Genomic DNA, 22,057 nt, shown 5'->3' with positions numbered 1-22,057 from the left:
AAATAAATGCTTTGAACATTGGCTAGGTTTTTATATATCTGAGCTGTGAACAAGGAGAATTGAGCCCCTCACTTATTGCATTGTGTCTTAAACCAAGTGGATCCTGATCCGATGGACCGTCTACCCGAAAAGCTGCCTTTCTCTAAGCGGCGCCTGAAGCAGCGAGTCATCTTATCGTGAGGATTCAATTCTAAGGGGAGGAAACGCTACTCATTGCTAACGAGTGTCGCTCATGTCAGATATATCTTTGACTATGTTATTCTAATGTTAGTTCTACCTGTTGGCGGATCATCGGCGGCATTTGCTAATAATAGCTGCAATAGTGCGTGCATTGGCGGCTTCTACGTCCTTGATTCCATTGAACCATATCACCAGCACTTCTCGTTACGAAATATCTCGATTCAGTACCCATATGCAGTCCATGAGCGGATTACAATTCAGGAAGCCCTCTGTATCTCCGGCCTGGCACCCCTCGTCATCATTATCGTCTATACCCTCTTCATCGACGGGCTTTTCTCGCATCACAAGACGCAGCATCCAGTCTCGGGGAAGCGCAAATTCACCGGTCCATATAGATGGAAAGATCGGCTATGGGAGCTCAACTGCGGTATTCTGGGGCTCTTGCTCTCACAAGGGCTGGCCTTTGTCATCACGCAGGTGTTGAAAAATGCTTGTGGAAAGCCTAGGCCTGACTTCATTGATCGGTGCCAGCCCCGAGCGGGTAGTCAGGACGCGATACCCGGACTGTCGAATTCCACTGTCTGTACCGGTGAACATGCGCTTATCAAAGACGGCTTCCGGTCATGGCCTTCAGGTTGGACAGCACTTCGAAAAGACTAACTTCCTTTCATATGCTAATTCGTCGTTATAGGACATAGTAGCTGTGAGAGATCCACCTGAGTTGTCACAAACGCGCATTGAGAACTAATATAATGATTACAGCGTCGTTTGCCGGATTATTCTATCTCACGTTGTGGCTTAGTGGCAAGCTGCACATAATGGACAACCGCGGCGAGGCCTGGAAGACACTCTTGGTCATGATACCGTCTCTTGCAGCAACGCTTGTTGCGGTGAGCCGTATTATGGATGCAAGGCATCATCCATTCGACGTCATCACCGGATCGCTCCTAGGTATTGTCTGTGCCTGCATCTCGTACCGTCAATATTTCCCTTCCCTCAACGAGCCCTGGAAGAAAGGACGCGCCTATCCCATCCGGACGTGGGGCAGGGATCCCGTGGGGCCTGCCGAGACTGTCCGCCTGGTGGCTGCTGATGGAAGCACTGCCGCTCTAAGGAACCCGGAGGAGGAGCGATTGAACGAACCTCCTCAGTCGAAGACGACCGGAAGTGATGCCGGTAGGCCCTTGTACCTACCGGAATCTAATCCGTACACCACGAACATGTACGGCTACTCAAGACGTGATGAAGACGACAACTGGTCATCCTCCAGTGAGGATGTTGCTGGTGGATATGAGATGCAACCTGGCTATGCCCGGACGCAAAACCCAGCGTTGAACGGACCAACGGCGCGACTCGATGTTGATACGGCGTACCACTCCCAGACCCCTCAGGTTGTACTTGGAACCACCAGTACCCACGAAACCTCGGGCGCGCTCCCGACTCATGCGGACAGGGGGCGGGATCTAACAGATATGCCGTATCGGGAAGTATAAAACCTCAGCTTTTGTTGATTGATTATGGGTGTATTTTTTGCCATTTCATAGACATACTTGGTCGCACTTAGAGATGTGGAAAGTGGATCTGGTATGGTACCAAGAGGGCGAAAGTTGACCATATTACTACAGTGTGGAGGAGGAGAGACCGCACAGCTCTCCATCTCACTCTCCTTGCATCAGATATAAATAGTCCTGGTTACTTTCTTGGTCGATCCGGGACGCTGCCACACAAGAGGCAGAAAGCGTTCCTGAGGGCTAGACCAGTGCTCAACCGTGGCTCGAGCACCTCGTGGGCCGGGCAGCCCCACCCACGGCTCAGCTATGGCAACGGCCCTCCCAAAGGCAAGGATGGCGGTAAACACCGAACAATAATCACCAACGATTGTATGTTGAGAAAAAGAATTGTATACCATTTGTACCGATTGGCGTAGAATTGTTGAGCCTGATGACTCGATCCGACTCGTAAATTAACCGTTGAAACACCTATTGAATCTCGCTGTTTCAAGGTCGGGCAATAGAACCTTGTTTTCACGCTGGGATCCCAGCCACCCCGCCGCCTGAATCGCCCAGCCTCCTCTGTCTTTCTCCGACTCGCATATTCATCCCCGTCCGGTTCCTCTTTCTTTTCTCTTCTGCATCTCATCTCCATACTGCCTTGGGCTGGATGCATCACTTGTACCTTGCTTTCTCTAGCACGTAACGGCTGGGCTCGTGCCTTTGAGTTGGGCTGCATCTGATCGGCACCTAACCAGTTCTCCTCTATACGTTGTCCGGCGCAACCACATAATCCCTCTTGACACGGTGCTTCACTCAGTACACCGAACACAGCCAGATTGTGTGTCGTGCAAACATCGTCTTGTCGGTTAACGTGCCGCGTGTGATAACGTTGTAGTGGCCGCCACGTTCAGCCCAGACTCCTACTCTTATTCACGCTTCTGAGCATCTGATCCTAGTATTTCAATTACACTGCAAGAAGGTCAATTCGCAATCTGCGCATATCCGACAAAATGATTGGCAGTATATTCTTCATCTGCAACCGCATTCTGGAGCTTGTCTTCCTGATTCCGATCATCGGAATGATGGTATGTGCATTCCAACCCTAACCCAACCCCCGGACGGTCATGTCTAACAGCACTGATCTAGGCATACTTCGTCAATGGCTACCTCAATGCGAACCAAATTACCCCTGCCTACATTCTCGTTCTCTTCATCGTCAGCGTTATTGCAGCTTTCTGGTGCCTCGATACCCTGATCCGCTTTTCGACCACCAAGCGCTCCGCTATGTTTGTTGCTTTCGTCGATCTCCTCTTCTTCGGTGCTTTCATTGCGGGTGTCTACGAGCTGCGTTTTATTGCAGGGGCCAGTTGCTCTCATTGGGATGGTGGCTCGGTTTACATTTCGCTGGGCCCCTTCGGATACTACGGCTACAGGACCGATAACCCGCTGTCCCTCCACATTGACAAGACTTGCGCGATGCTGAAGGCCAGCTTTGCACTGGGGATCATTGAAGTTGTCTTCTTCTTCTGGACGGCTATTCTTGCTCTCGCCATCTACAAGCGTCCGGAAGTTGTTGTCAAGGAGACCACTGTCCGTCGCAGGAGTCACAGCAGCCGACGTGGTCACCGGCGCCACAGCAGCTCGGGTCGGCGGCAGCAGTATGTGGTATAAAACTATTTGCATATCAAGCAACAGATATGATGGGATGATACGGATTAATGATTGGAATGGATAACGCGAAACGAACGACAGAAAAAAATTGAAATAAACGAAGTAACGAGGGAAGGCATACCGACAGCATGAGTCTTAGCAATCAACCATTGATGATCTGTGATTGTTACTGCTCCATATATGATGATAATGTTTCTATTTGACAAAGTTCCTTGTCCATTTTGTACGGCATTTGATGCTTTTTGACAATGTTATTGTCTTAGCTTTCTCATTTTTGTGGCAATCCCCATAAGATATGTGAGCTATGTTTACGCAAGAACTACTTGCTCGTTAAGTAGACCCCTACATGATCCTCTGGCCATTAAAGTGAAGTTGTGATATTGTAAGTTATCTTAGTATGAGGAGATAGCCTAGTATAATAACAGGTTGATATTCTTTACATATAAGTTTGTAATGGATCCCTCCCACCACCACTTTTGAGCAGGGTCATTACTGCAGAAAGTGAATCCCACTGATCTTCGGACCCGGCCGCTCCCCGCTCTCGATAAGCAGCGCAAAAGTGGGGAAGTTTCGACGTGCTGGTCGGGCTGAACACGCTCAGGCTTTTTTGCAGGTAGCTGTTCTTTCCAGAAGATTTATGTATGCCACGTATCCTTGACCCGAATGCTACTCTTCAATTCAATCATATTCTGCTCTCTTTAGTTGCCAGCAGAGACAAGTTTCAGCGTTGGAGATGGTCCGCGGCTAGCCGTCGGCAAGTTCGTCATCGGTAAGCTCCGATCGATTAGCCTTATCGGCAAAGAGACTAAGTTAGTACTTCGACTCTTTATTTCTATTCATACCTCCACCGCTACACGGTATATAATTTAGCCTACTTGCACAGTGATTGACAACCCTATTTATACTTAGGTCAAGAGCCTTATTGGATGCTCTTGTGTTTAGCGGGCTTTACATATCCATCTGTGGTTCAGGGAGCATTCTATATGCAGTGAATCAGCGGTCGCCACCTCACTCTCGACCCCTGCCAGCAATGCGACACTCGACCTTCACCACACCACAACCATAATCTACCATTAACTTGCAATTAATGTCGTCTGGAACGGTTCACCAAGATGACAGACAGGGGCAAATGCCAATACCCGGATGATGTGGACGTCATTCGGGAACGTGAATATCCCTTGCTCAAAGGTAGGTCGCGTGCTGGGTTGCTTCTATGCGTTTTGAACAATAGATGAATGGAAGCTTATTTATCTAATCTCGACACTAGACACGACATATCTTGATCATGCAGGTACCACGCTTTACGCGAAGTCCTTGATTGAATCGTTCTCCCGAGACCTTACGTCGAACCTCTACGGGAATCCCCATTCCATGTCCGCACCTTCACAGCTATCGACTCAACGCGTGGATGATATCCGTCTACGGGCCCTTCGTTTCTTCAATGCTGATCCGGAGGAGTTTGATCTCGTATTTGTGGCGAACGCTACGGCCGCAATCAAATTGGTTGTCGATTCTCTCCGTGACTCAACGCCGCAAGGGTTCTGGTATGGATACCATGTGGAATCGCATACGAGCTTGGTCGGGGCGCGAGAGCTTGCAGGCAATGGGAGCAGGTGCTTCGTGACGGACGCAGAGGTTGAGAGCTGGATTACTCAACTAAGTTCAGAAACGGTGCAAGGTCCTCGCCTGTTTGCATACCCTGCTCAGTCAAATATGAACGGCCGGCGCTTTCCTCGTGAATGGTGCGGGAGGATACGGGAGTCATCAAAGGACATTTACACGCTTCTTGATGTCGCATCGCTTGTGTCAACATCCCCCCTCGATCTAAGTGATGCTTCCGCTGCACCTGACTTTACCGTTCTCAGCTTTTACAAGATCTTCGGTTTTCCGGACCTCGGTGCGTTGATTGTTCGCAAGAGTGCTGGTCACATCTTTGACAAGCGGAAATTCTTCGGTGGGGGAACTGTTGATATGATTTTAACACAGGGGACAAACTGGCATGCGAAGAAGCAATCTTCGATTCATGAACGACTGGAAGACGGGACGCTTCCGTTCCATAATATAATCGCATTGGGCTCTGCATTTGATACGCACGAGCGCCTTTTTGGGTCTATGGATAATATTTCTTCGCACACCCGCTTCCTAGCGAAGCGCTTATATGATCGCATGATTTCCTTAAGACATCATAACGGGGAGAGAGCTTGCCACGTGTACAAGCCATCACACACTGACTATACCGATCCTTCTTCGCAGGGTCCAATCTTGGCATTCAATCTGCGAAGCAGTCAAGGTGCCTGGATTGGTAAATCCGAAGTGGAGAAACTGGCCAGCGTCAGGAACATACAAATCAGATCTGGAACGCTATGCAATCCGGGAGGCACAGCGGCCAGCCTTAACTGGACCGGAGCAGACATGCTTCGACATTTTGGAGCAGGCATGCGTTGTGGCGATGACCATGATATCATGGACGGACGACCTACTGGGATTCTGAGAGCAAGCCTCGGTGCGATGAGCAACATGGCCGATATTGACACTTTCATGGCTTTCATCGAGGAATTTTACGTAGAGAAAAGCCCGACTATGTGTGCGTTGCTGCCACCACCGGAAGCCAACCTTACTCACCGGTCCGGTTTCCATGTCGAGAGTCTGTCCGTGTATCCCATCAAGAGTTGCGGTGCATTCAAAGTACCTGACGGCAAGCGCTGGGGGATCCGGCGAGAAGGTCTGGCCTGGGATCGCGAATGGTGCTTGATCCACCAAGGCACAGGTACAGCTCTTAACCAGAAGAGGTATCCTCGCATGGCTCTTATACGACCATTTATCGATCTCGGTCAAGGTATATTGCGTGTCACCTGTGGATCTATACATTCTCAAAGCCAGAAAACGCTCGAGATCCCTTTGGATCGCGAAAGTAGCAACCTCACAACTACCTCTTTATGCCAGAATAGCTCGAAACCTTCTACCGTCTGCGGAGACCAGGTTATTGTTCAAGCATATTCATCTCCCACAGTGTCCGCCTTCTTCTCCGACTTCCTTGGTGTACCCTGTACGCTCGCGAGATTCCCACCTCAATCCTCCACTCGACTTGCCGAACCCAGACGTGGTGCTGGCAGCAGGAGATCACCATTTGGACAAGCTATGCCAGGCGCATTCCCCCAAGATACCCCAACCCCTGAGGCAGAACGAAATCCAATTCTTTTATCAAACGAAAGTCCAATCCTGCTCATCTCCCGCTCATCCGTGAATCGTCTTAACGAAACCATCAAAAGCAGTCCCACAACTACAAACAGTACTGGGCGCAAGAAAGCTGTAGCTGCCGATGTATTCCGTGCCAACATCGTCGTTGCGGAGGATTTCCCACAGCCGGTGAGTGCGGGACGACCGTATATTGAAGACCACTGGGAGAGTTTGCACATTGGGCCCGAAAATCTTCAGTTTAACGTGCTTGGATCTTGTCAGCGGTGCCAGATGGTCTGTATTGATCAGCTTACTGGTGTGCGTGGTGAGGAACCATATTCGACATTGGCGAAAACGAGGAAGAGTGGGAATAAGATTTACTTTGGGCGGCATTTAGCGATTTCCTCTGGCGATGAGAATAGCACTAAGTCAAGGACAGTTATGGTGGGGGATGTCGTTACTCCTTCTTACTATGGGTCATGAATGATGAATGATGATTTGCCTAGGTTGTGGATAAGCATTGCATTGCATTGGAGCATGTATCAAATTGGAATATTACTAGTTATAGCATGTGTGACATTGTAAACGAGGTGGAAACCTCCTTTGAATGGTTTGTTTGCATTCAACATTCTATTGATACCATTTCCATTCACGCAGACATTCAATGTGCATGATTTTGAGAAACAAGCTATTTGTACAATAAATACATAAGAGGACAAACTCCCGTGCCGAACCCCGACAACAATGATTCAATCGAAACTCTCCCCGAGCTGGATAGACGAATAGATAGTTCCGGCTCGGCGAGATGTATAAAATAGGACAGATGCGACATTATGCAAGCCTCGGATCCATTCCACCCGAGGCGAAAAAACGAAGATAATACATCCAGAAGCGTAAGCATTTACCGCTTGGGCCACGACTTCCAGCCACGACCGTGACCTCTCTGTAAAGTGAAGTGATACCGAGTCAGTGCACCGTTCTTCATCCTAGCAAATGAGGGGGTTAGAGAAAGGGAATGGGAAACTAACCTGCTTCCACAAACGGATCATCTCCGGCATCTCCATCATAGCCTTGCGTCTGTCCTCCAGACGAGCCTCCATCGTCCTCTCCCACTTGTGACCCTTGACCTTCTGTCCGATACCAGTACCCTTGATAGCCAAACCACGCTCCGCACGTCTCGTCTCCTTGAACTCCGTCGACTTGCGGCCAGGCGGCAACAAGGCCTCAACGTTGTACTTGATCGCCAACTTCACCAGCTCCGCCTGTCGACGCAGTCCAATCCGGGGTCCGAACCACTTGCCGGTGCGGAAGTTCTTGCGCGGCAGGAACGGGTTGGGGTGCTTGGAGTCGGAGTGCAGGATGGCCTTGGAGGGAGAGAATGCCTTGGGATCGGGACGCTTGAAGCCCTTGGCATCACGGTTGGGCGTGTAAGGAGAGGGAAGATCCTCGACGTTGACGTTGACGGGGGCACCAGTTTCGGGGGCTTCGGGGCGTGGTGCTACGGCTGCGGAATAGATTTGCGGAGGATAGCGCGCGAAGAAGTTGCGGAGGCGGATGGGAAGCTTGGATACCAAGCTGCTGGTTTGTGTGGTGGCCATTTTTGGCTGTTGTTTCCCGATTGCCTCTCCTGTGAATTGGTGAGGAAGGGGGAGATGGGATGGATGGGGGCTTCTTTTCTCTCCGGATAACTCGAGCTGGTGGTGATTCTTTGGATTGTCCGCGTTGAGAATTGCAGGAACGGCGCTAAGCCGTTTTGGGGTGAGGCTCGGGAACTCGGCGAAAAAGAAAAGAGCAAAGAGAACGAAGTAACTTTACTGTAAACTGGGTGAACTAACTGGTTACTGCTGCTACTGTTGCTGCTAAACTAACTAGTAGAACTTGTGGCTGGTGCTTGATCCTCCTCCTCTCTCCGTCTTCCTCGCTTTCTCTCTCCTCCTTCTTTCGCGCGCTTCCTTTCTCCCTATCTATCTGGTCGCCTTATATCTCCGCTCTTCATTTTATCTTGGTCGCTGGATTGCTCCCGATCCGTTTCCTTTCCTAACAGCGTCCCGTCCTTTCTCACCCCTTGTCGCGGACGATCCTTGTCACTACTCTTTTGACCCCGACCACATCAACTGCCATCATGGCGGACTACAACTATGGAGGTTCCGAGGAGGAGAACGCAGAGTTGAAGAAGCTCGAGACTGAGTTGGTATGATGCGATCCTATTTATCATCTCGGTCGGCGGGGAATGCTACATCACATGTGCTAACACCTTCGTTGTCGTACAGCTCGATGACCCGGATAACTTCGAAACCTGGGAGAAACTGGTTCGCGCTGGCGAAGCACTCGAGGGCGGAATCAACCGCAACTCCAACCCCCAAGCCATCACCACCGTGCGCAATGTTTACGACCGCTTCTTGGCCAAGTTCCCGTTGTTGTTCGGTTACTGGAAGAAATATGCCGACCTGGAGTTTTCCATCACCGGCACCGAGGCTGCGGACATGGTATGCATATACCTGACTTAGGGTTGGATGAAGTCAACCGGGATTGCTGATGCTTTCATAGGTGTATGAACGCGGTGTCGCTAGCATCTCGCCCTCGGTCGACCTGTGGACCAACTACTGCTCCTTCAAGGCAGAGACCTCCCATGACGCTGATGTGATTCGAGAGTAAGTATAGTAGAGCTGCTTTCCTTTCCCTTCCCCCACGTAACCGTTACAAACGCAGCACGGACATGGTTGTGAATGCCGGACCCGCGTGATGCAAATGTTCATTTGCACCAGTCCCCCTCGCTGACGGGTGAGATTTCACCTTACCCAGACTCTACTGGAGTTTACTTCTCACCCATGGCTTCTCCAGGCTGTTTGCTCTCTCTCTACCCCCTTTGAAGAAACATTTACAGTTGATTTCAAGCCAAGCACCTCCCCTGCACGGACACTAAACACCAGGACTTGTGTTCGGGTGGCACCTATTCTGCGCTCGAAGCAGACGGGGGAACATAAGTTTCATCCACAGTTTGACCATCCTAGTCGTTCAATTTTTTGGGCTCGCACTCATTGGGAATCTGATGCTCATGTTTGCTATCCTTGTCACTCCCCTTCTTTCCCCTCCCATACCCCCATCTCCCCAGCGCTGTTCTGATGGTGGTGTATCCGTTTTGTTACTAACGTTCGTTTGTGCAGGCTCTTCGAGCGCGGCGCAGCCAGCGTTGGACTGGACTTCCTGGCCCACCCTTTCTGGGACAAGTACATCGAGTTCGAGGAGCGCCTGGAGGCTTTCGATAAGATATTTGCTATCCTAGGCCGGGTGATTCACATCCCCATGCATCAGTACGCTCGGTATTTCGAGAGGTACAGGCAGTTGGCTCAGACCCGCCCTGTGGTGGAGTTGGCGTCTCCGGAGACTTTGACCCAGTTCCGCGCGGAGCTTGATGCTGCTGCCGGACATGTCGCCCCTGGCGCGAAGGCTGAGGCAGAGGTTGAGCGGGATCTGCGGTTACGCGTAGACAGCTATCACTTGGAGATCTTCTCTAAGACCCAAACCGAGACCACGAAACGTTGGACATACGAGTCGGAAATCAAGCGCCCGTACTTCCACGTCACCGAACTCGATGAGGGCCAGCTGAACAACTGGAAGAAGTACCTCGATTTCGAAGAGTCCGAGGGCTCCTATGTGCGCACCCAGTTCTTGTACGAGAGGTGCTTGGTGACGTGCGCTCACTACGATGAGTTCTGGCAACGTTACGCCAGGTGGATGGCCGGCCAGCCTGGCAAGGAAGAAGAAGTGCGCAACATCTACCAGCGTGCCAGCTGCTTGTACGTGCCGATCGCCAACCCAGCCACCCGTCTTCAGTATGCCTACTTCGAGGAGATGAGCGGTCGTGTGGACGTTGCCAAGGAGATCCACGACGCCATCCTCATCAACCTGCCCAACCACGTCGAAACGATTGTGTCTCTGGCCAACATGTCTCGCCGTCACGGCGGACTCGAGGCTGCCATCGAAGTGTACAAGAGCCAGCTGGATTCGCCACAGTCAGACTTGGCTACGAAGGCGGCACTGGTTGCGGAATGGGCTCGCCTGTTGTGGAAGATCAAGGGCTCTCCCGAGGACGCCCGTCAGGTCTTCCAGAAGAACCAGCAGTACTACATGGACAGCCGACCCTTCTGGACCAGCTACCTGAACTTCGAGCTCGATCAGCCCACGAGCGCGTCCACAGAGAATGTCCAGTATGAGCGCATCAAGCAGGTCATCGAGGACATTCGGTCCAAGAGTACCCTCCCGGCCGACGTGGTGCGGGAGCTGGTTCAGATCTACATGGTCTACCTCCTTGAACGTGGCACCAAGGATGCTGCAAAGGAGTATATGACCCTGGACCGTGAAGTACACGGTCCGGCGTCCGTGTCGAAGATGAAGGCCGCGGAAGTGGTGCAGCTGCCCCCAGCTCAGCCGGTTCCGTCGGCGACGCCTGTGGCGGAAGTTGTGGTCCCAACACCCCCGCAAGCTAACCCCTACGCCTACTATCAGCAGACACCGGTCAACGGTGGCATGTAAGTCTGATGGGAAGTAAAGAACCTGCTGAATCCGGTTGGCGCGGAAACGCCCAACCCTAATCTGACTCCTCGCAAAGAGGATGGTACTCTTTCCCGCTCATAGCTTGTGAAAGGCTTGCTGATATGTAGAACAATAATTTCTCTTCTGATGTGTGTGCAGCTTTCAACGATGGCGTGTTGAGCGAAAGGCGAGGCGGCATCTGCAACGTGCAGAGCCGGTTCTCGACTGCTCTTCCCGATATGATGGGATACGGTTGGGTGGACCTTATGAGTTTGGACACTGTCCCCGTGTATTCTAATGCGTAGGTAGCTTTCATTCCATGCATGTGATTCCAGTTACCTCAATAGAAGAGACATGCTGTGCTGTAGTGTTCAAACATATAGAGTAGCCTTATCCTTATCTGCGTTCACGTGATCGAATACTGCGCACATGGCCGCTGTTACCCACCGTAGAAAGTGGCCAGGCCGCGGGAGACAAACCAAGTAGTTCTGCGCCGAGCTGCAGTTCATCTCATGCTTCATCCTCTGCAGTCGCCATGGATAGTATCATGACCAACGGTTCGTCGGAGGCGCACCCTCCCATGCCTCCTCCGGAGCCCATCGAACGCCCTCCTACTCCCCCGCCACCTCCTCCAGAGGATTCCGGCCTCCCTCCGCCGCCGCCAGACACGTCCGCGCCTCCTCCACCGCCGGAAGATCTTCCACCTGCGCCGCCGCCGGAGACTGAGCCCAAGAAGAAGAAGGTCGGATGGGGCACGAAACGACCGGCACCAACGCCGCTGAGTGTGGAGGAACTCGTACGGAAGAAGCGAGAGGCTGATGCCGCAGCAGCAAAGGTACGACACAGCTCCGTGAATTTGTACAAGCTCAGACAGCTAACATCCCACTTCTCTTTCTACAGCCGAAATTTCTCTCCAAGAAGGAACGTGAGAAGCTTGCGCTGGAAAAACGGGCTCAAGAAGTCGCAGCAACCCGCAGACTAAAATCCGAGTCGTCTAATGGCGTCGACAGAAGTGCTACACACTCGCCCTCAATCAGCTCCGAGGGCCCTAACGGCGATGCCAGATCCATCCCCACTGGCCCTCGAGCCATGCGCAATTCAGACTCTGCCCCGACTGCCCCGACTGCCCCGGCAGCCATGCGCCATTCACAGTCCCACAACAAGAACTACGACCTCGCGCCGCCACCACCTCCCAAATCCATGTCCTTCGGTCTGACAAGCGGAAAGAGCGACAGCCGGTTCGTGGACGAGGACGAGGCCGCGGCGCAAGCAGCCCTAGTGAAGCAAAGATACATGGGTGCCGACCAAACGTCCAATTTCTCCGCCAAGAAGAAGCGCAAGAGGACAACAGACCGGAAATTCAACTTCGAATGGAACGCTGAAGAAGACACCAGTGGCGATTACAACCCGCTATACCAGCACCGACACGAAACCAACTTCTTCGGCCGTGGCCGCCTGGCCGGCTTCGGCGACGACGTCGCAGAATCCGTCGCCCACAAATACGCCCGCGCGCTGGAAGACCGTGACCGCGAAGCAGGCAGCATCCGCGCCAGAGAGATCCTCGAGATGGAGCGTCGCCGCCGAGAAGAAAGCACGCGCAACCAACTCGACAAGCACTGGAGCGAGAAGAAACTCGAACACATGCGCGAACGCGACTGGCGTATCTTCAAGGAAGACTTCAACATCAGCACCAAGGGCGGCAGCGTCCCCAACCCCATGCGCTCCTGGGAAGAATCCAACCTCCCCAAACGCCTCATGGAACTCATCTCCCGCGTCGGCTACAAAGAACCCACGCCCATCCAACGCGCCGCCATCCCCATCGCCATGCAAAACCGCGACCTAATCGGTGTCGCCGTCACCGGTTCCGGTAAAACCGCCGCCTTCCTCCTCCCCCTCCTCTGCTACATCGCCGAACTCCCCCGCATCGACGAATTCGAATGGCGCAAAGCCGACGGCCCCTACGCCATCGTCCTCGCACCGACCCGCGAACTGGCGCAACAAATCGAAATTGAAGCCAAAAAATTCACCGGCCCGCTCGGCTTCAACGTCGTCAGTATCGTCGGAGGTCACTCCCTCGAAGAGCAAGCCTACAGTCTCCGCGACGGCGCCGAAATCATCATCGCCACCCCCGGCCGTCTCGTCGACTGCATCGAACGCCGCATGCTCGTCCTCAGCCAATGCTGCTACGTAATCATGGACGAAGCAGACCGCATGATCGACCTAGGCTTCGAAGAACCCGTCAACAAAATCCTCGACGCCCTCCCAGTCTCCAACGAAAAGCCCGACTCCGAAGACGCCGAAAACCCCCTCGCCATGTCCCGCCACATCAATCAAGACCAACACCGCTACCGCCAAACAATGATGTACACGGCCACCATGCCCACGGCCGTCGAACGCATCGCCCGAAAATACCTCCGCCGCCCCGCCATCGTAACCATCGGCTCCGCCGGCGAAGCCGTCGACACCGTGGAGCAGCGCGTGGAAATGATCGCCGGCGAAGACAAGCGCAAGAAACGTCTCGGTGACATCCTATCATCCGGCGAATTCCGCGCCCCGATCATCGTCTTCGTCAACATCAAGCGGAACTGCGATGCCATTGCGCGCGAAATCAAACAGTGGGGATTCTCCTCCGTTACATTACACGGTAGTAAAACCCAAGACCAGCGTGAAGCCGCCCTGGCATCCGTTCGAAATGGAAGTACGGATGTCCTCGTCGCGACGGATCTGGCGGGTCGTGGTATCGATGTGCCGGATGTTAGTCTCGTCGTGAACTTCAATATGGCTACGAGTATCGAGAGCTATACCCATCGTATTGGTAGAACGGGTCGTGCGGGTAAGAGTGGTGTTGCTATTACCTTCTTGGGTAATGAGGATGCCGATGTTATGTATGTCTCCCCATACCCTCCCCCCTCTTCTTATTTGGTTTTATATGCCTTTGGCGTGGATACTAATGGTGTGTTAGGTACGATCTTAAGCAGATGCTTATCAAGTCGCCCATTTCGAGGGTTCCGGAGGAATTGCGGAAACATGAGGCTGCGCAGTCGAAACCGACGAGGGGATTCTCGTCGAAGAAGAATAATGAGGAGGGTGGTGGTGGTGGTGGGAAGTCAGGGTGGTAGGTTATTTACTCTTTTATCTTTCTGCCTAGCTATTTGTCTGTCTATCTTTGATAGATGGATGGATGGTGGGTCAAAGGGGTATCGTTATGGTATAGAAAGGATTCTATCGTACTACCTTATGAAGAGGAGGAATTGCTTTTATAATTTTCATCCGTGCCGATATGGACACGGCGTATGTATCATACCTTACCAGCGAATCATACAAACTTCCAGACAACCAATGATGGAGATGCGAGTTCTTATTTTCTATCTTTTTTTCTCTGTTCTAATTATACACCCCGATCATAGTCGGATGGGTCTCATTTATATTCTCATGTCAATCGGCATTCGCCATAAATTCCGAAATATGTCATGCAACTTTGATTTACAGCTTACCGTTGTAGCTGTTGGCCTTGAGCCACGACGCCACGTCCGCCCGGTCACGCTGGACCCAGTTGACCTTGGCGCGGACCGAGTCGAGACTCTGCTCAACCGCACGGTCGAAGCCCTATACGAGGAATTGAGTTAGTGAGTTCAACTTGAAGGAAACAATTAATTGAACGAAGGACAGGCCTACCTTGGTGTCCTTGCTCTGGAAAAAGTCCTGCACATCCTTCAACTGCTGCTCCGTGCAGAAGCTGGCCGTGCTGAGCTGCACCACCGTGCCCAGCATACCGAGGGACGGAGGCAGACGCTTGTAGATGGCATCCCAGTTGTTCTTCAACCAGGTCCAGCGAGCCTCGATACCCGCGGGGTGGCTGCGGAGACCACCCAGGGGCATGTAGATGTCCTGGTTCTTGACCTCGTCGCTGCTGGCAAGGTCCAGAGTGCGCTGGATCAGAGCGGGGTCCTCGGCGGCACCCAGGCAGCGGAGGGCCGTCGTCTTCTCATCGGAAGTGGGGGCGTGGCGGAAGCGGTCGAGGACGACGTTGTACTCCTTCTCACCACCGTTCTTCAGCACAATGCTGAAAACGCTACCACGGATGTTGGGGTGGATGGCGTTCTCGTCGCCAGCAGCGAACCGCTCGAACATGTCCTGGGCGGCCTTGACAACGACGGGGTCCTCAGCCATACCGGCACTGCCGAACATGAGAGCCTTGAACTGCTGCAGGATGTGGCCGTCCTTCTCCGAGAATTCCCATCCGAGCTCGTGAGCCTTGTGGCTGACCAGAGAGCGCTGGAAGGCCTTCAAGGCGTCCCGGGTGGCAGCATCCTCGAAGAGCCAAGCAGCCCGCAGAGAGCCAACACGAGTCAGGATCTCGTTCCACACGATGAACTCGGCCTCGCTGTCGAAGCCCTTCAGAAGCGAGAGCAGGCCGGAGGTGCTCTGGAAGCCGGACGCGGCCAAGGCACCGGCATCGGCAATCATACCGGCACGGTCCTCGACGCTCAAAAGTCCACTCTTGGCCGCCTCACCCAGCTTGGACAGACGCTCCGGGGTGTACGAGGTGCGGTAGATGGCGGAGTGGTCGGCGTTGAGCTTGTAGAAGTCGAGGTCGGGCACCTTGAATTCGCCCTCGCGCTCGGTAAGCATGGTGCTCTCGTCGATGCCATTCTTGGTGCGCAGACCAAGCATGACGGGGTAGAGCGTGGTGTCCTCGTCGGGGCGGACATCACCGGTGCGCAGGAACCGGTTCTGCTTCAGCTTGATGGTGGAGTTGCTGGGGTTCTCCGAGACGGTCACCACGGGGAAACCGACCTTCTTGGTCCAGATGTCCATGACCTCCTCCACAGGCTTTCCACTAGCGTTAGCCAGGGCGGCCCACAGATCACCCGTCTGGGTGTTGCCGTAGGCGTGCTTCTTGATGTAGTCGCGCACACCCTGGATGAAGACATCCTCACCCATGTACTTGGAGATCATGCGCAGAACGGACGATCCCTTAGAGTAGGAGATGGCATCGAAGATCTGGTTGATCTCATCGGCACGCTTCACGGGCACCTCAATGGGGTGACTGCTACGCAGCGAATCCAGGGAAAGGGCGCCCTGCAGGGTGTCGATGACATAGGTCTGCCAGACCTTCCACTCGGGGAAGAAGCTGTTGCAAGAGTACCAGGACATCCAGGTCGCGAAACCCTCGTTGAGCCAGAGACCATCCCAGAAGTCCATGGTGACCAAGTTACCGAACCACTGGTGGGCCAGCTCGTGCTGGACAGTCTCAGCAATACGCTCCTTGCGGGCGGCACCGCTGGTCTTCTCATCCAACAGCACGTCCACGACACGGTATGTGATCAGACCCCAGTTCTCCATGGCACCGGCGCTGAAGTCGGGCACAGCGACCATGTCCATCTTGGGCAGGGGGAACTCATTATCGAACGCCTTCTCATAGAAGGCCAGGGTGCGGGCGGCCAGGTCCAGCGAGAAGCGACCGTGCTCAATATCCTGATCCGGGGTAGCATAGACACGGATGGGGACGCGGAAAGCCTTGGTCTCGATGTAGTTGAGGTGACCGACAATGAAGGCGAGCAGGTAAGTCGACATGACTGGGGAGGTGTTGAACTTGACAGCCTTCTTGCCGCCCGCAACCTCAGTCTCAGTTGCGACGTCCATGTTGCTCAGACAGGTCATGCTCTTGTCCGCCACCAGGGTCACGGTGAACTTGGCCTTCAAGGCGGGCTCGTCGAAGCAGGGGAAGGCGCGGCGGGCATCAGTAGGCTCCATCTGGGTGGTAGCAATGTACTTGGTCTGACCATCGGCGGCCTTGTAGGAGGAGCGGTAGAAACCGGCCATGTTGTCGTTGAGCTCACCAGTGAAGGTCAGCTTCAGCTGGGCGGAGGAACCGGCGGGGATGGTGTCGGCGAACTTGATGGTCGCAACCTGCTGGTCCTGGTTGAGGGTGATTTCGGGGTTGGAGGCCACGACGGCGCCTTGGGAAGAGACGACGGCATTGTGAATCTTGATCTCGTTGGAGTTGAGGGAGATGGAGGTGGTATCTTCAGCGACGTCAAGGCTATAATTCCGGGGAGTGTTAGCTTGTGCACTAGATGGCGGGGTAACCAGGTTATCAGCATGGGTGGGTAGGTAGAACATGAACATACTCAATGACGACGGTACCGTCGTAGGAGAAGTTAGCAAAGTTAGGTTCGAGGGTCAGGTCATAGTGGATGGGCTTGACGTTGGTAGGCAAGACCTCACGACCACCGGGGACGTTGGTCGAGCCGGTCACTTCTCCACGTCGAGCACCACACATCCTGCGATAGGAACAGTAACGTTTGGAAGCTTGAGAGAGGGGAGCACGACGAAGAGAAGAGCGATGAAGAGGAGGGACAGTAGAGGAGGAAGTAGAAGAAGAGGAAGAAGAGGAGATGAGAGAGGAGGGAGTAGAAGTAGATAAAGAAGCAGTGGGGAAGTTAAAAGTAGAAGTAGAAGAAGAGGAGGGGCGGGGAAGAGCAGAGAGTCGGTGGAAGCGGAGGGGAGCTGCTGCTGCTGCTGTTGCCCTTCTGGTACTGCTGTTGCTCAGCGGGAGCCGTGCGGAGGAGGGAAACCGACGCATTGGGATGAATCTGTTAACAGAGAGAGAGACAGATAGACAAAGAGAGACACACACACAGTCCCACCCAGATAAACCAATGGATAAGAAGAAATACAGAAAATATTAGACAAATCAAAGGACAACCACAATCACACGATTACTATTGATACAAAGAGAGATTAATCCCAGCAAACCATCAAATCATCAACAAATCCAATCCAATCTTCGAAGGGAAAGAAATGTTCCTTTTTTTTGCCGCGGGAATTCCGTCGGTCGTCCGTCTGAATCCGGTAGGCGGTAATCTCTCTTATGACTAACATCTTCCAGTCATCTGACCAACTGATTCTACCTGGTAAACTAACCATGCTCAATCAGGCAATCAGCTCTCCCTTGTTCCTTACCATTCCTATTCAGGCCTACAATGAGGGCTATCCGGAACAGGGTTTCTCCGCATCACATGACGTCCATCTTTTCACCCATTTCTGCTTCCCTTTTCCTTTCTCTTTTCTTTCTCCATACATATACATTCTTACACGCAGGTCTTCTCCATACAGCCGGTTGCCAGATTTGCCCATTCGGGTAGATATTTCTCTATCTGGCAGTTGGCTGTCGAGCTGCTTCTTCGGGAGTTGTGACTTGCCAGACGGTCCACCAGCCAGTTTGAGGGGTTCATGAATAGAAAGTATCAATTTGATGCTTTTTTCACCGGTGAATGGGCTTCCATAGAGGGCTGGGACATACTTTCTTTTAATAAGTATAATTTTTATTCAAATACAATTTTGATACTTTTAAGATCATAATTCAGCAATATGTCGTCGATTGTTGAAAGGAGCTTTGAATCTAGTAATAAAACACAAGAGGTATCTCGAAAAAGACATCATAAGACAACAAGTCTATGAAAACTCAACCCATTCCCTCCCTAATAAATCAATCATTCCCTTTTCCCTTTCCCTCCAGCAAAGAAAGCACATAAACTCCGCACCCATGCAAAATGATATAAGTAAACATTATGAATTATGCCATGTATTGGCATTGATGTTGAATCGTTGCGTCATAATCGAAACGAAGCAGCAATAGTCATGCAGCCGCATCATTCACTGAGGAAGCCCTCAGAAGTGATGCTGCTGCTGCTCCTGTTGCTGCTCCTCCGCCTCCTGATACCTCAGCGCCTCGGCCTGCTCAATCGGCATCTTGGTAAAGACACTTCTGGACCAGCCATCAGCATCCACCACCGACTCCTTGACAAGGATGTAGCGACCAAAGCGAGGCATCAGCACCGCCCACACCAGATAGTAGATAGCGCCGAGGGCGAAGATGCCCAGCGCCACCACACAGTGCAGGTAGTAAGGCAGGCTGTTGTAGACACTCTGTCCGGCACTGGGGGGCACGTAGGGTGCCACCACCAGGTACATGTTGGACAGGCAGAAGAAGATGGTGACGGGGAGAGTGGCCCGGATACCGGGGGCCCAGTCCGGGAAGTTCTTCTCCTTGGTCAGGTAGATGTAGACGAGGCCACCGGACACGAAAACGTTGACGATGGACAGCGGGTACGAGATGAGGTTGACCAGGAAGTTGTAGGCATCGCCGGGAGGCGGGGCCAACATGATGATCACGGAGACGACCCAGTGCTCGAAGAGGCCAGCGGCGGGCGAGTTGAACGGCCGGTTGCTGGCCCAGATCTTCGACAGAGGGAGAACTCCTTCGCGACCGAGGGCTTGGACGACTGTTATATGTTGTTAGCTTCGCTCAAGGTATGGCGGCATAGAGGGAAGGGGGAGGGGTCTACATACTTCGTCCTTGCGAGAAGATGACCGACAGAACGTTACCGAAGGCAGACAGGGCCACGAAGACCGACATCACCTTTTCGGCGCGCGCACCGAACATGTTGCCGAAGAAAGCGGCGGCCACAGTCTGGCCAGAGGACAGCATCTGCTCCTTGGGGACCGCGGCAAAGTATGCGATGTTGCACAGCATGTACATGATGCCGACCGAGATGATGGCAATGGGGGCAGCGATCTTCAGGGTACGAGTAGGGTTCTTGGTCTCGCTCAAGGCCTGCAAAACAATATTAGCATCTCATAACACACCACGCACAGAAGCGAAATAACATACGTAGTTGGCATTGGAGTATCCAATGAAGGACCAGATGACATTGTACAATGCCATAACGATACCATAGCCGGTATCAGTGGTACCCTCGAAGGCGTTGGTGAAGTTGTGAGGAGGATCGATCTTCATATGACCAGCCAGAGCCACCCATCCCGCAACAATGACGAACAGAATGATGACGAGCTTGACCACACCCAGGAAGTTCTGAAGCATGAGACCCCACTTGACAGCAAAGGAATGGATGAGGAAGGCAGCCGTGATACAGGCCAAACCAATACCACGCTGGTTCCAACGATCCACTTCAATGTCCGCCGCGTTCAGGATATACTCGCCAAAGACGACACTGTTACTGGCCGCCCAACCCAGCAGGACGGCATAGGCCGCGTACATGGCCGTCATCAAGAACTTGGGCTTCTTGAAGACATATTCGAGGTAGTTCTTCTCTCCACCGTTCTTGGGAATAGCAGTACCCCATTCCAGATAGACAGCAGTACCAGCCATAGCAATCAGAGTACCAATGACCCACATGATCAAGGACAAACCAACACTACCCGACAAAGACAGGATAGTACTCGGGGTAGCGAAGATACCAGTACCAATGACACGGTTAAAGATCAGAAAGGAGGCACTGATGACACCAATCTGGCGACGATCGTCCGGGGTAGCCTCGAAGACATTTCCTTCATCTGGAGCAAAACAGTCAGGGAGGATTCATTATATTTTGGAAAGACCTAGGAGACCTAGGAGGAGATAGGACAATCACATACACAAGCCAGAAACACCATCCGTCCGACGAGGACCTTCCTCAACAGCCTTGGCATCGGGCAAGATGCCCTTTTGATAGGCAGATTCCACGACCGGGTCCGTCATGATTGAGTTTGAGATTGTTAGAAAAAGACACCGGAGTCTACAAGGATGACAGGCGAGAGAGCGTCTCCAAGACTATATAACCAGCAGGTAATAGCGCCGCGAACAGGCCAAAATCAGGCGTAGAGTGAGCGGCTATCACCGGAGGCAAAGACCGTAAGACGCGATGATGTGCTGGGACTAAATGTGATGCAATCCCAAAACGAGCAGGGTCTGCTCGTGATGCGTATGGACACAAACGAAGGCCAAGAACTATCAGGCAGGCAGGACCCCTGTAAACCGGACAGCAACTGGAAAAGGAACGTGTCTGGGCAATGGAGGCAAAATAACGAAAAATTTGATGTAAGAGAAAAACGAAAATGGTGAAGATAATATTATGTTAGGGCACGGGTGTCAATACTATTTTCCAAGTATAGATCACGACCGAGTCCCCCAACAGGTTGGAAAGAAATTGTTCTAGAAAACGAGAAGTCTTGAAGTCTATTGTGAAATCACGAAGAGGAAGAAAGAATAATCAGAGAAAAGGAAAAGAATGACAAGATACGGGTGAAAGATCACGACAGCGACCGAGACAAGATGAAGCACGGGCGATGACAGACACCCGCCATGTGTCGAGTCATTTTCGTTCGGGATCCCGTGAGGCAAAAAGGTAATTTCTTTGGTACAGGAAAAAAAAACTTCTTCTGGGCGTCGGAGCGGAACCCGAACGAGGGAAGCTCTCCACTCCCCTTTCCAAATCTCCCAATCCTCCCAAACCATGACCCAGAGACTAAGACAAGACCCAGAGGATGGTGAACCGTTCAACGTCCTTCAGGGAATTCCTATGACACACCAAAATCAATCACGCAATTTGGGCCTGGATCTTGCACGTTTAAGTTAGGTAAAGTTAAGGTCAGACCGGGTCCCAGAGCCAATGCCGCCGCCGTGGGTCAAGCTCTAAATCCGCTGCAGTCCCTCCAACCAGTGGGCACCATTTCCTCGCCACGAGATGAACATATTCGCGTGTTATTATGTGTATATACAGTACAGCTGCCTCTGACTGGCAGTATCTGCATCCTCAAGATCCATCCCGAACCCACCCTGACTCCCTATGATCCCATGGCATCATCATCACTCGTATCCAAAGTCCGCTGGCAATTTGTGTACCTGGGTCCCCAGCTTGAACGCCAATAGAAAACACCCGCCCAACAGGCCTGTAAGTAAATCATGCGAATCCAGTAAAAAATTGAATAAGGGAAAAGGAAACAACACACGCAAAAAGACAACACAGCAACCCTATAATAAACCCGTATAAAGAACAATAAAATACTCGTGCATCAATGCGTATATCAAAACCCAGAGAGAACTGGCATGGAGAATGGAAGTAAAAGCAAGTCCCGCACGCGTGTCAAGGTACTAGCTTGAAATGTAGTTGCCTGCATTAGCAATGCCCACACAAACTAGGACATGAGGTAGAAAG

General features: G+C 52.4%; 8 protein-coding genes across 8 annotated transcripts; 4 read left to right on the top strand and 4 right to left on the bottom strand.

Annotated features, from left to right (window-relative positions):
* Positions 1-111: 111 nt before the first annotated feature.
* Positions 112-2,129, top strand: BO88DRAFT_440850 (phosphatase PAP2 family protein; the record flags this gene model as incomplete). Its single annotated transcript, XM_025709831.1, has 5 exons — positions 112-176; positions 240-266; positions 324-814; positions 872-883; positions 943-2,129. The coding sequence occupies 5 exons, from the start codon at positions 112-114 to the stop codon at positions 1,671-1,673; spliced, it is 1,326 nt and encodes a 441-aa protein (XP_025567462.1). The 3' UTR covers positions 1,674-2,129.
* BO88DRAFT_102526 (uncharacterized protein) lies at positions 1,835-2,605 on the bottom strand. The gene has a single exon (XM_025701197.1). It carries the CDS (start codon positions 2,407-2,409, stop codon positions 1,996-1,998), a length of 414 nt encoding a protein of 137 aa, XP_025567461.1. The 5' UTR covers positions 2,410-2,605; the 3' UTR covers positions 1,835-1,995.
* Positions 2,275-3,764, top strand: BO88DRAFT_432057 (uncharacterized protein). The gene is made up of 2 exons (XM_025709335.1): positions 2,275-2,758; positions 2,820-3,764. Exons 1-2 carry the CDS (start codon positions 2,684-2,686, stop codon positions 3,342-3,344), a joined length of 600 nt encoding a protein of 199 aa, XP_025567460.1. The 5' UTR covers positions 2,275-2,683; the 3' UTR covers positions 3,345-3,764.
* A 261-nt stretch (positions 3,765-4,025) lies between these two features.
* Positions 4,026-7,111, top strand: hxB (putative molybdenum cofactor sulfurase protein (HxB)). The gene is made up of 3 exons (XM_025709334.1): positions 4,026-4,153; positions 4,254-4,532; positions 4,612-7,111. The coding sequence occupies exons 2-3, from the start codon at positions 4,457-4,459 to the stop codon at positions 7,002-7,004; spliced, it is 2,469 nt and encodes an 822-aa protein (XP_025567459.1). The 5' UTR covers positions 4,026-4,153; positions 4,254-4,456; the 3' UTR covers positions 7,005-7,111.
* Positions 7,112-7,386: 275 nt separating this feature from the next.
* Positions 7,387-8,210, bottom strand: BO88DRAFT_380306 (mitochondrial 54S ribosomal protein mL59). Its single transcript, XM_025704523.1, has 2 exons — positions 7,550-8,210; positions 7,387-7,464 (listed from the first exon to the last, which is right to left on the bottom strand). The coding sequence occupies exons 1-2, from the start codon at positions 8,117-8,119 to the stop codon at positions 7,423-7,425; spliced, it is 612 nt and encodes a 203-aa protein (XP_025567458.1). The 5' UTR covers positions 8,120-8,210; the 3' UTR covers positions 7,387-7,422.
* Positions 8,211-8,352: 142 nt separating this feature from the next.
* prp28 (mRNA splicing protein PRP28) lies at positions 8,353-14,409 on the top strand. Its single transcript, XM_025709830.1, has 8 exons — positions 8,353-8,712; positions 8,792-9,007; positions 9,069-9,172; positions 9,686-11,050; positions 11,236-11,324; positions 11,585-11,889; positions 11,955-13,939; positions 14,017-14,409. The coding sequence occupies exons 1-8, from the start codon at positions 8,644-8,646 to the stop codon at positions 14,171-14,173; spliced, it is 4,290 nt and encodes a 1,429-aa protein (XP_025567457.1). The 5' UTR covers positions 8,353-8,643; the 3' UTR covers positions 14,174-14,409.
* Positions 14,410-14,537: 128 nt separating this feature from the next.
* Positions 14,538-17,340, bottom strand: BO88DRAFT_331587 (M1 family metallopeptidase; the record flags this gene model as incomplete). The annotated part of the gene is made up of 3 exons (XM_025702685.1): positions 14,538-14,660; positions 14,730-17,100; positions 17,189-17,340. 3 exons carry the CDS (start codon positions 17,338-17,340, stop codon positions 14,538-14,540), a joined length of 2,646 nt encoding a protein of 881 aa, XP_025567456.1.
* A 1,107-nt stretch (positions 17,341-18,447) lies between these two features.
* Positions 18,448-20,697, bottom strand: BO88DRAFT_102228 (high affinity methionine permease). The gene is made up of 4 exons (XM_025701196.1): positions 20,499-20,697; positions 19,735-20,417; positions 19,413-19,677; positions 18,448-19,345 (listed from the first exon to the last, which is right to left on the bottom strand). Exons 1-4 carry the CDS (start codon positions 20,599-20,601, stop codon positions 18,732-18,734), a joined length of 1,665 nt encoding a protein of 554 aa, XP_025567455.1. The 5' UTR covers positions 20,602-20,697; the 3' UTR covers positions 18,448-18,731.
* Between the last annotated feature and the right edge of the window lie 1,360 nt (positions 20,698-22,057).

Source organism: Aspergillus vadensis (assembly GCF_003184925.1).
Source record: "Aspergillus vadensis CBS 113365 unplaced genomic scaffold BO88scaffold_2, whole genome shotgun sequence".
NCBI classification, from domain to species: Eukaryota; Fungi; Ascomycota; class Eurotiomycetes; order Eurotiales; family Aspergillaceae; genus Aspergillus; species Aspergillus vadensis.
The sequence above is the reverse complement of the archived record's forward strand: the minus strand, read 5'-3'. Positions and strand labels throughout refer to the sequence as shown.

Excerpts from the sequence above, each read along its gene's own strand:
- prp28 (XM_025709830.1), top strand. The coding sequence starts at position 8,644 with ATGGCGGACTACAACTATGGAGGTTCCGAGGAGGAGAACGCAGAGTTG. Across the intron at positions 8,713-8,791 it reads AGAAGCTCGAGACTGAGTTG|CTCGATGACCCGGATAACTT; the intron begins GTATGATGCGAT and ends GTTGTCGTACAG. Across the intron at positions 11,325-11,584 it reads CGGTTGGGTGGACCTTATGA|TCGCCATGGATAGTATCATG; the intron begins GTTTGGACACTG and ends CATCCTCTGCAG.
- BO88DRAFT_380306 (XM_025704523.1), bottom strand. The coding sequence starts at position 8,119 with ATGGCCACCACACAAACCAGCAGCTTGGTATCCAAGCTTCCCATCCGC. Across the intron at positions 7,465-7,549 it reads TGATCCGTTTGTGGAAGCAG|AGAGGTCACGGTCGTGGCTG; the intron begins GTTAGTTTCCCA and ends TTCACTTTACAG.
- BO88DRAFT_102228 (XM_025701196.1), bottom strand. The coding sequence starts at position 20,601 with ATGACGGACCCGGTCGTGGAATCTGCCTATCAAAAGGGCATCTTGCCC. Across the intron at positions 20,418-20,498 it reads GGATGGTGTTTCTGGCTTGT|ATGAAGGAAATGTCTTCGAG; the intron begins GTATGTGATTGT and ends GTTTTGCTCCAG. Across the intron at positions 19,678-19,734 it reads GATACTCCAATGCCAACTAC|GCCTTGAGCGAGACCAAGAA; the intron begins GTATGTTATTTC and ends ATTGTTTTGCAG.
- hxB (XM_025709334.1), top strand. The coding sequence starts at position 4,457 with ATGACAGACAGGGGCAAATGCCAATACCCGGATGATGTGGACGTCATT. Across the intron at positions 4,533-4,611 it reads TGAATATCCCTTGCTCAAAG|ACACGACATATCTTGATCAT; the intron begins GTAGGTCGCGTG and ends TCTCGACACTAG.
- BO88DRAFT_102526 (XM_025701197.1), bottom strand. The coding sequence starts at position 2,409 with ATGCAGCCCAACTCAAAGGCACGAGCCCAGCCGTTACGTGCTAGAGAA.
- BO88DRAFT_432057 (XM_025709335.1), top strand. The coding sequence starts at position 2,684 with ATGATTGGCAGTATATTCTTCATCTGCAACCGCATTCTGGAGCTTGTC. Across the intron at positions 2,759-2,819 it reads TTCCGATCATCGGAATGATG|GCATACTTCGTCAATGGCTA; the intron begins GTATGTGCATTC and ends GCACTGATCTAG.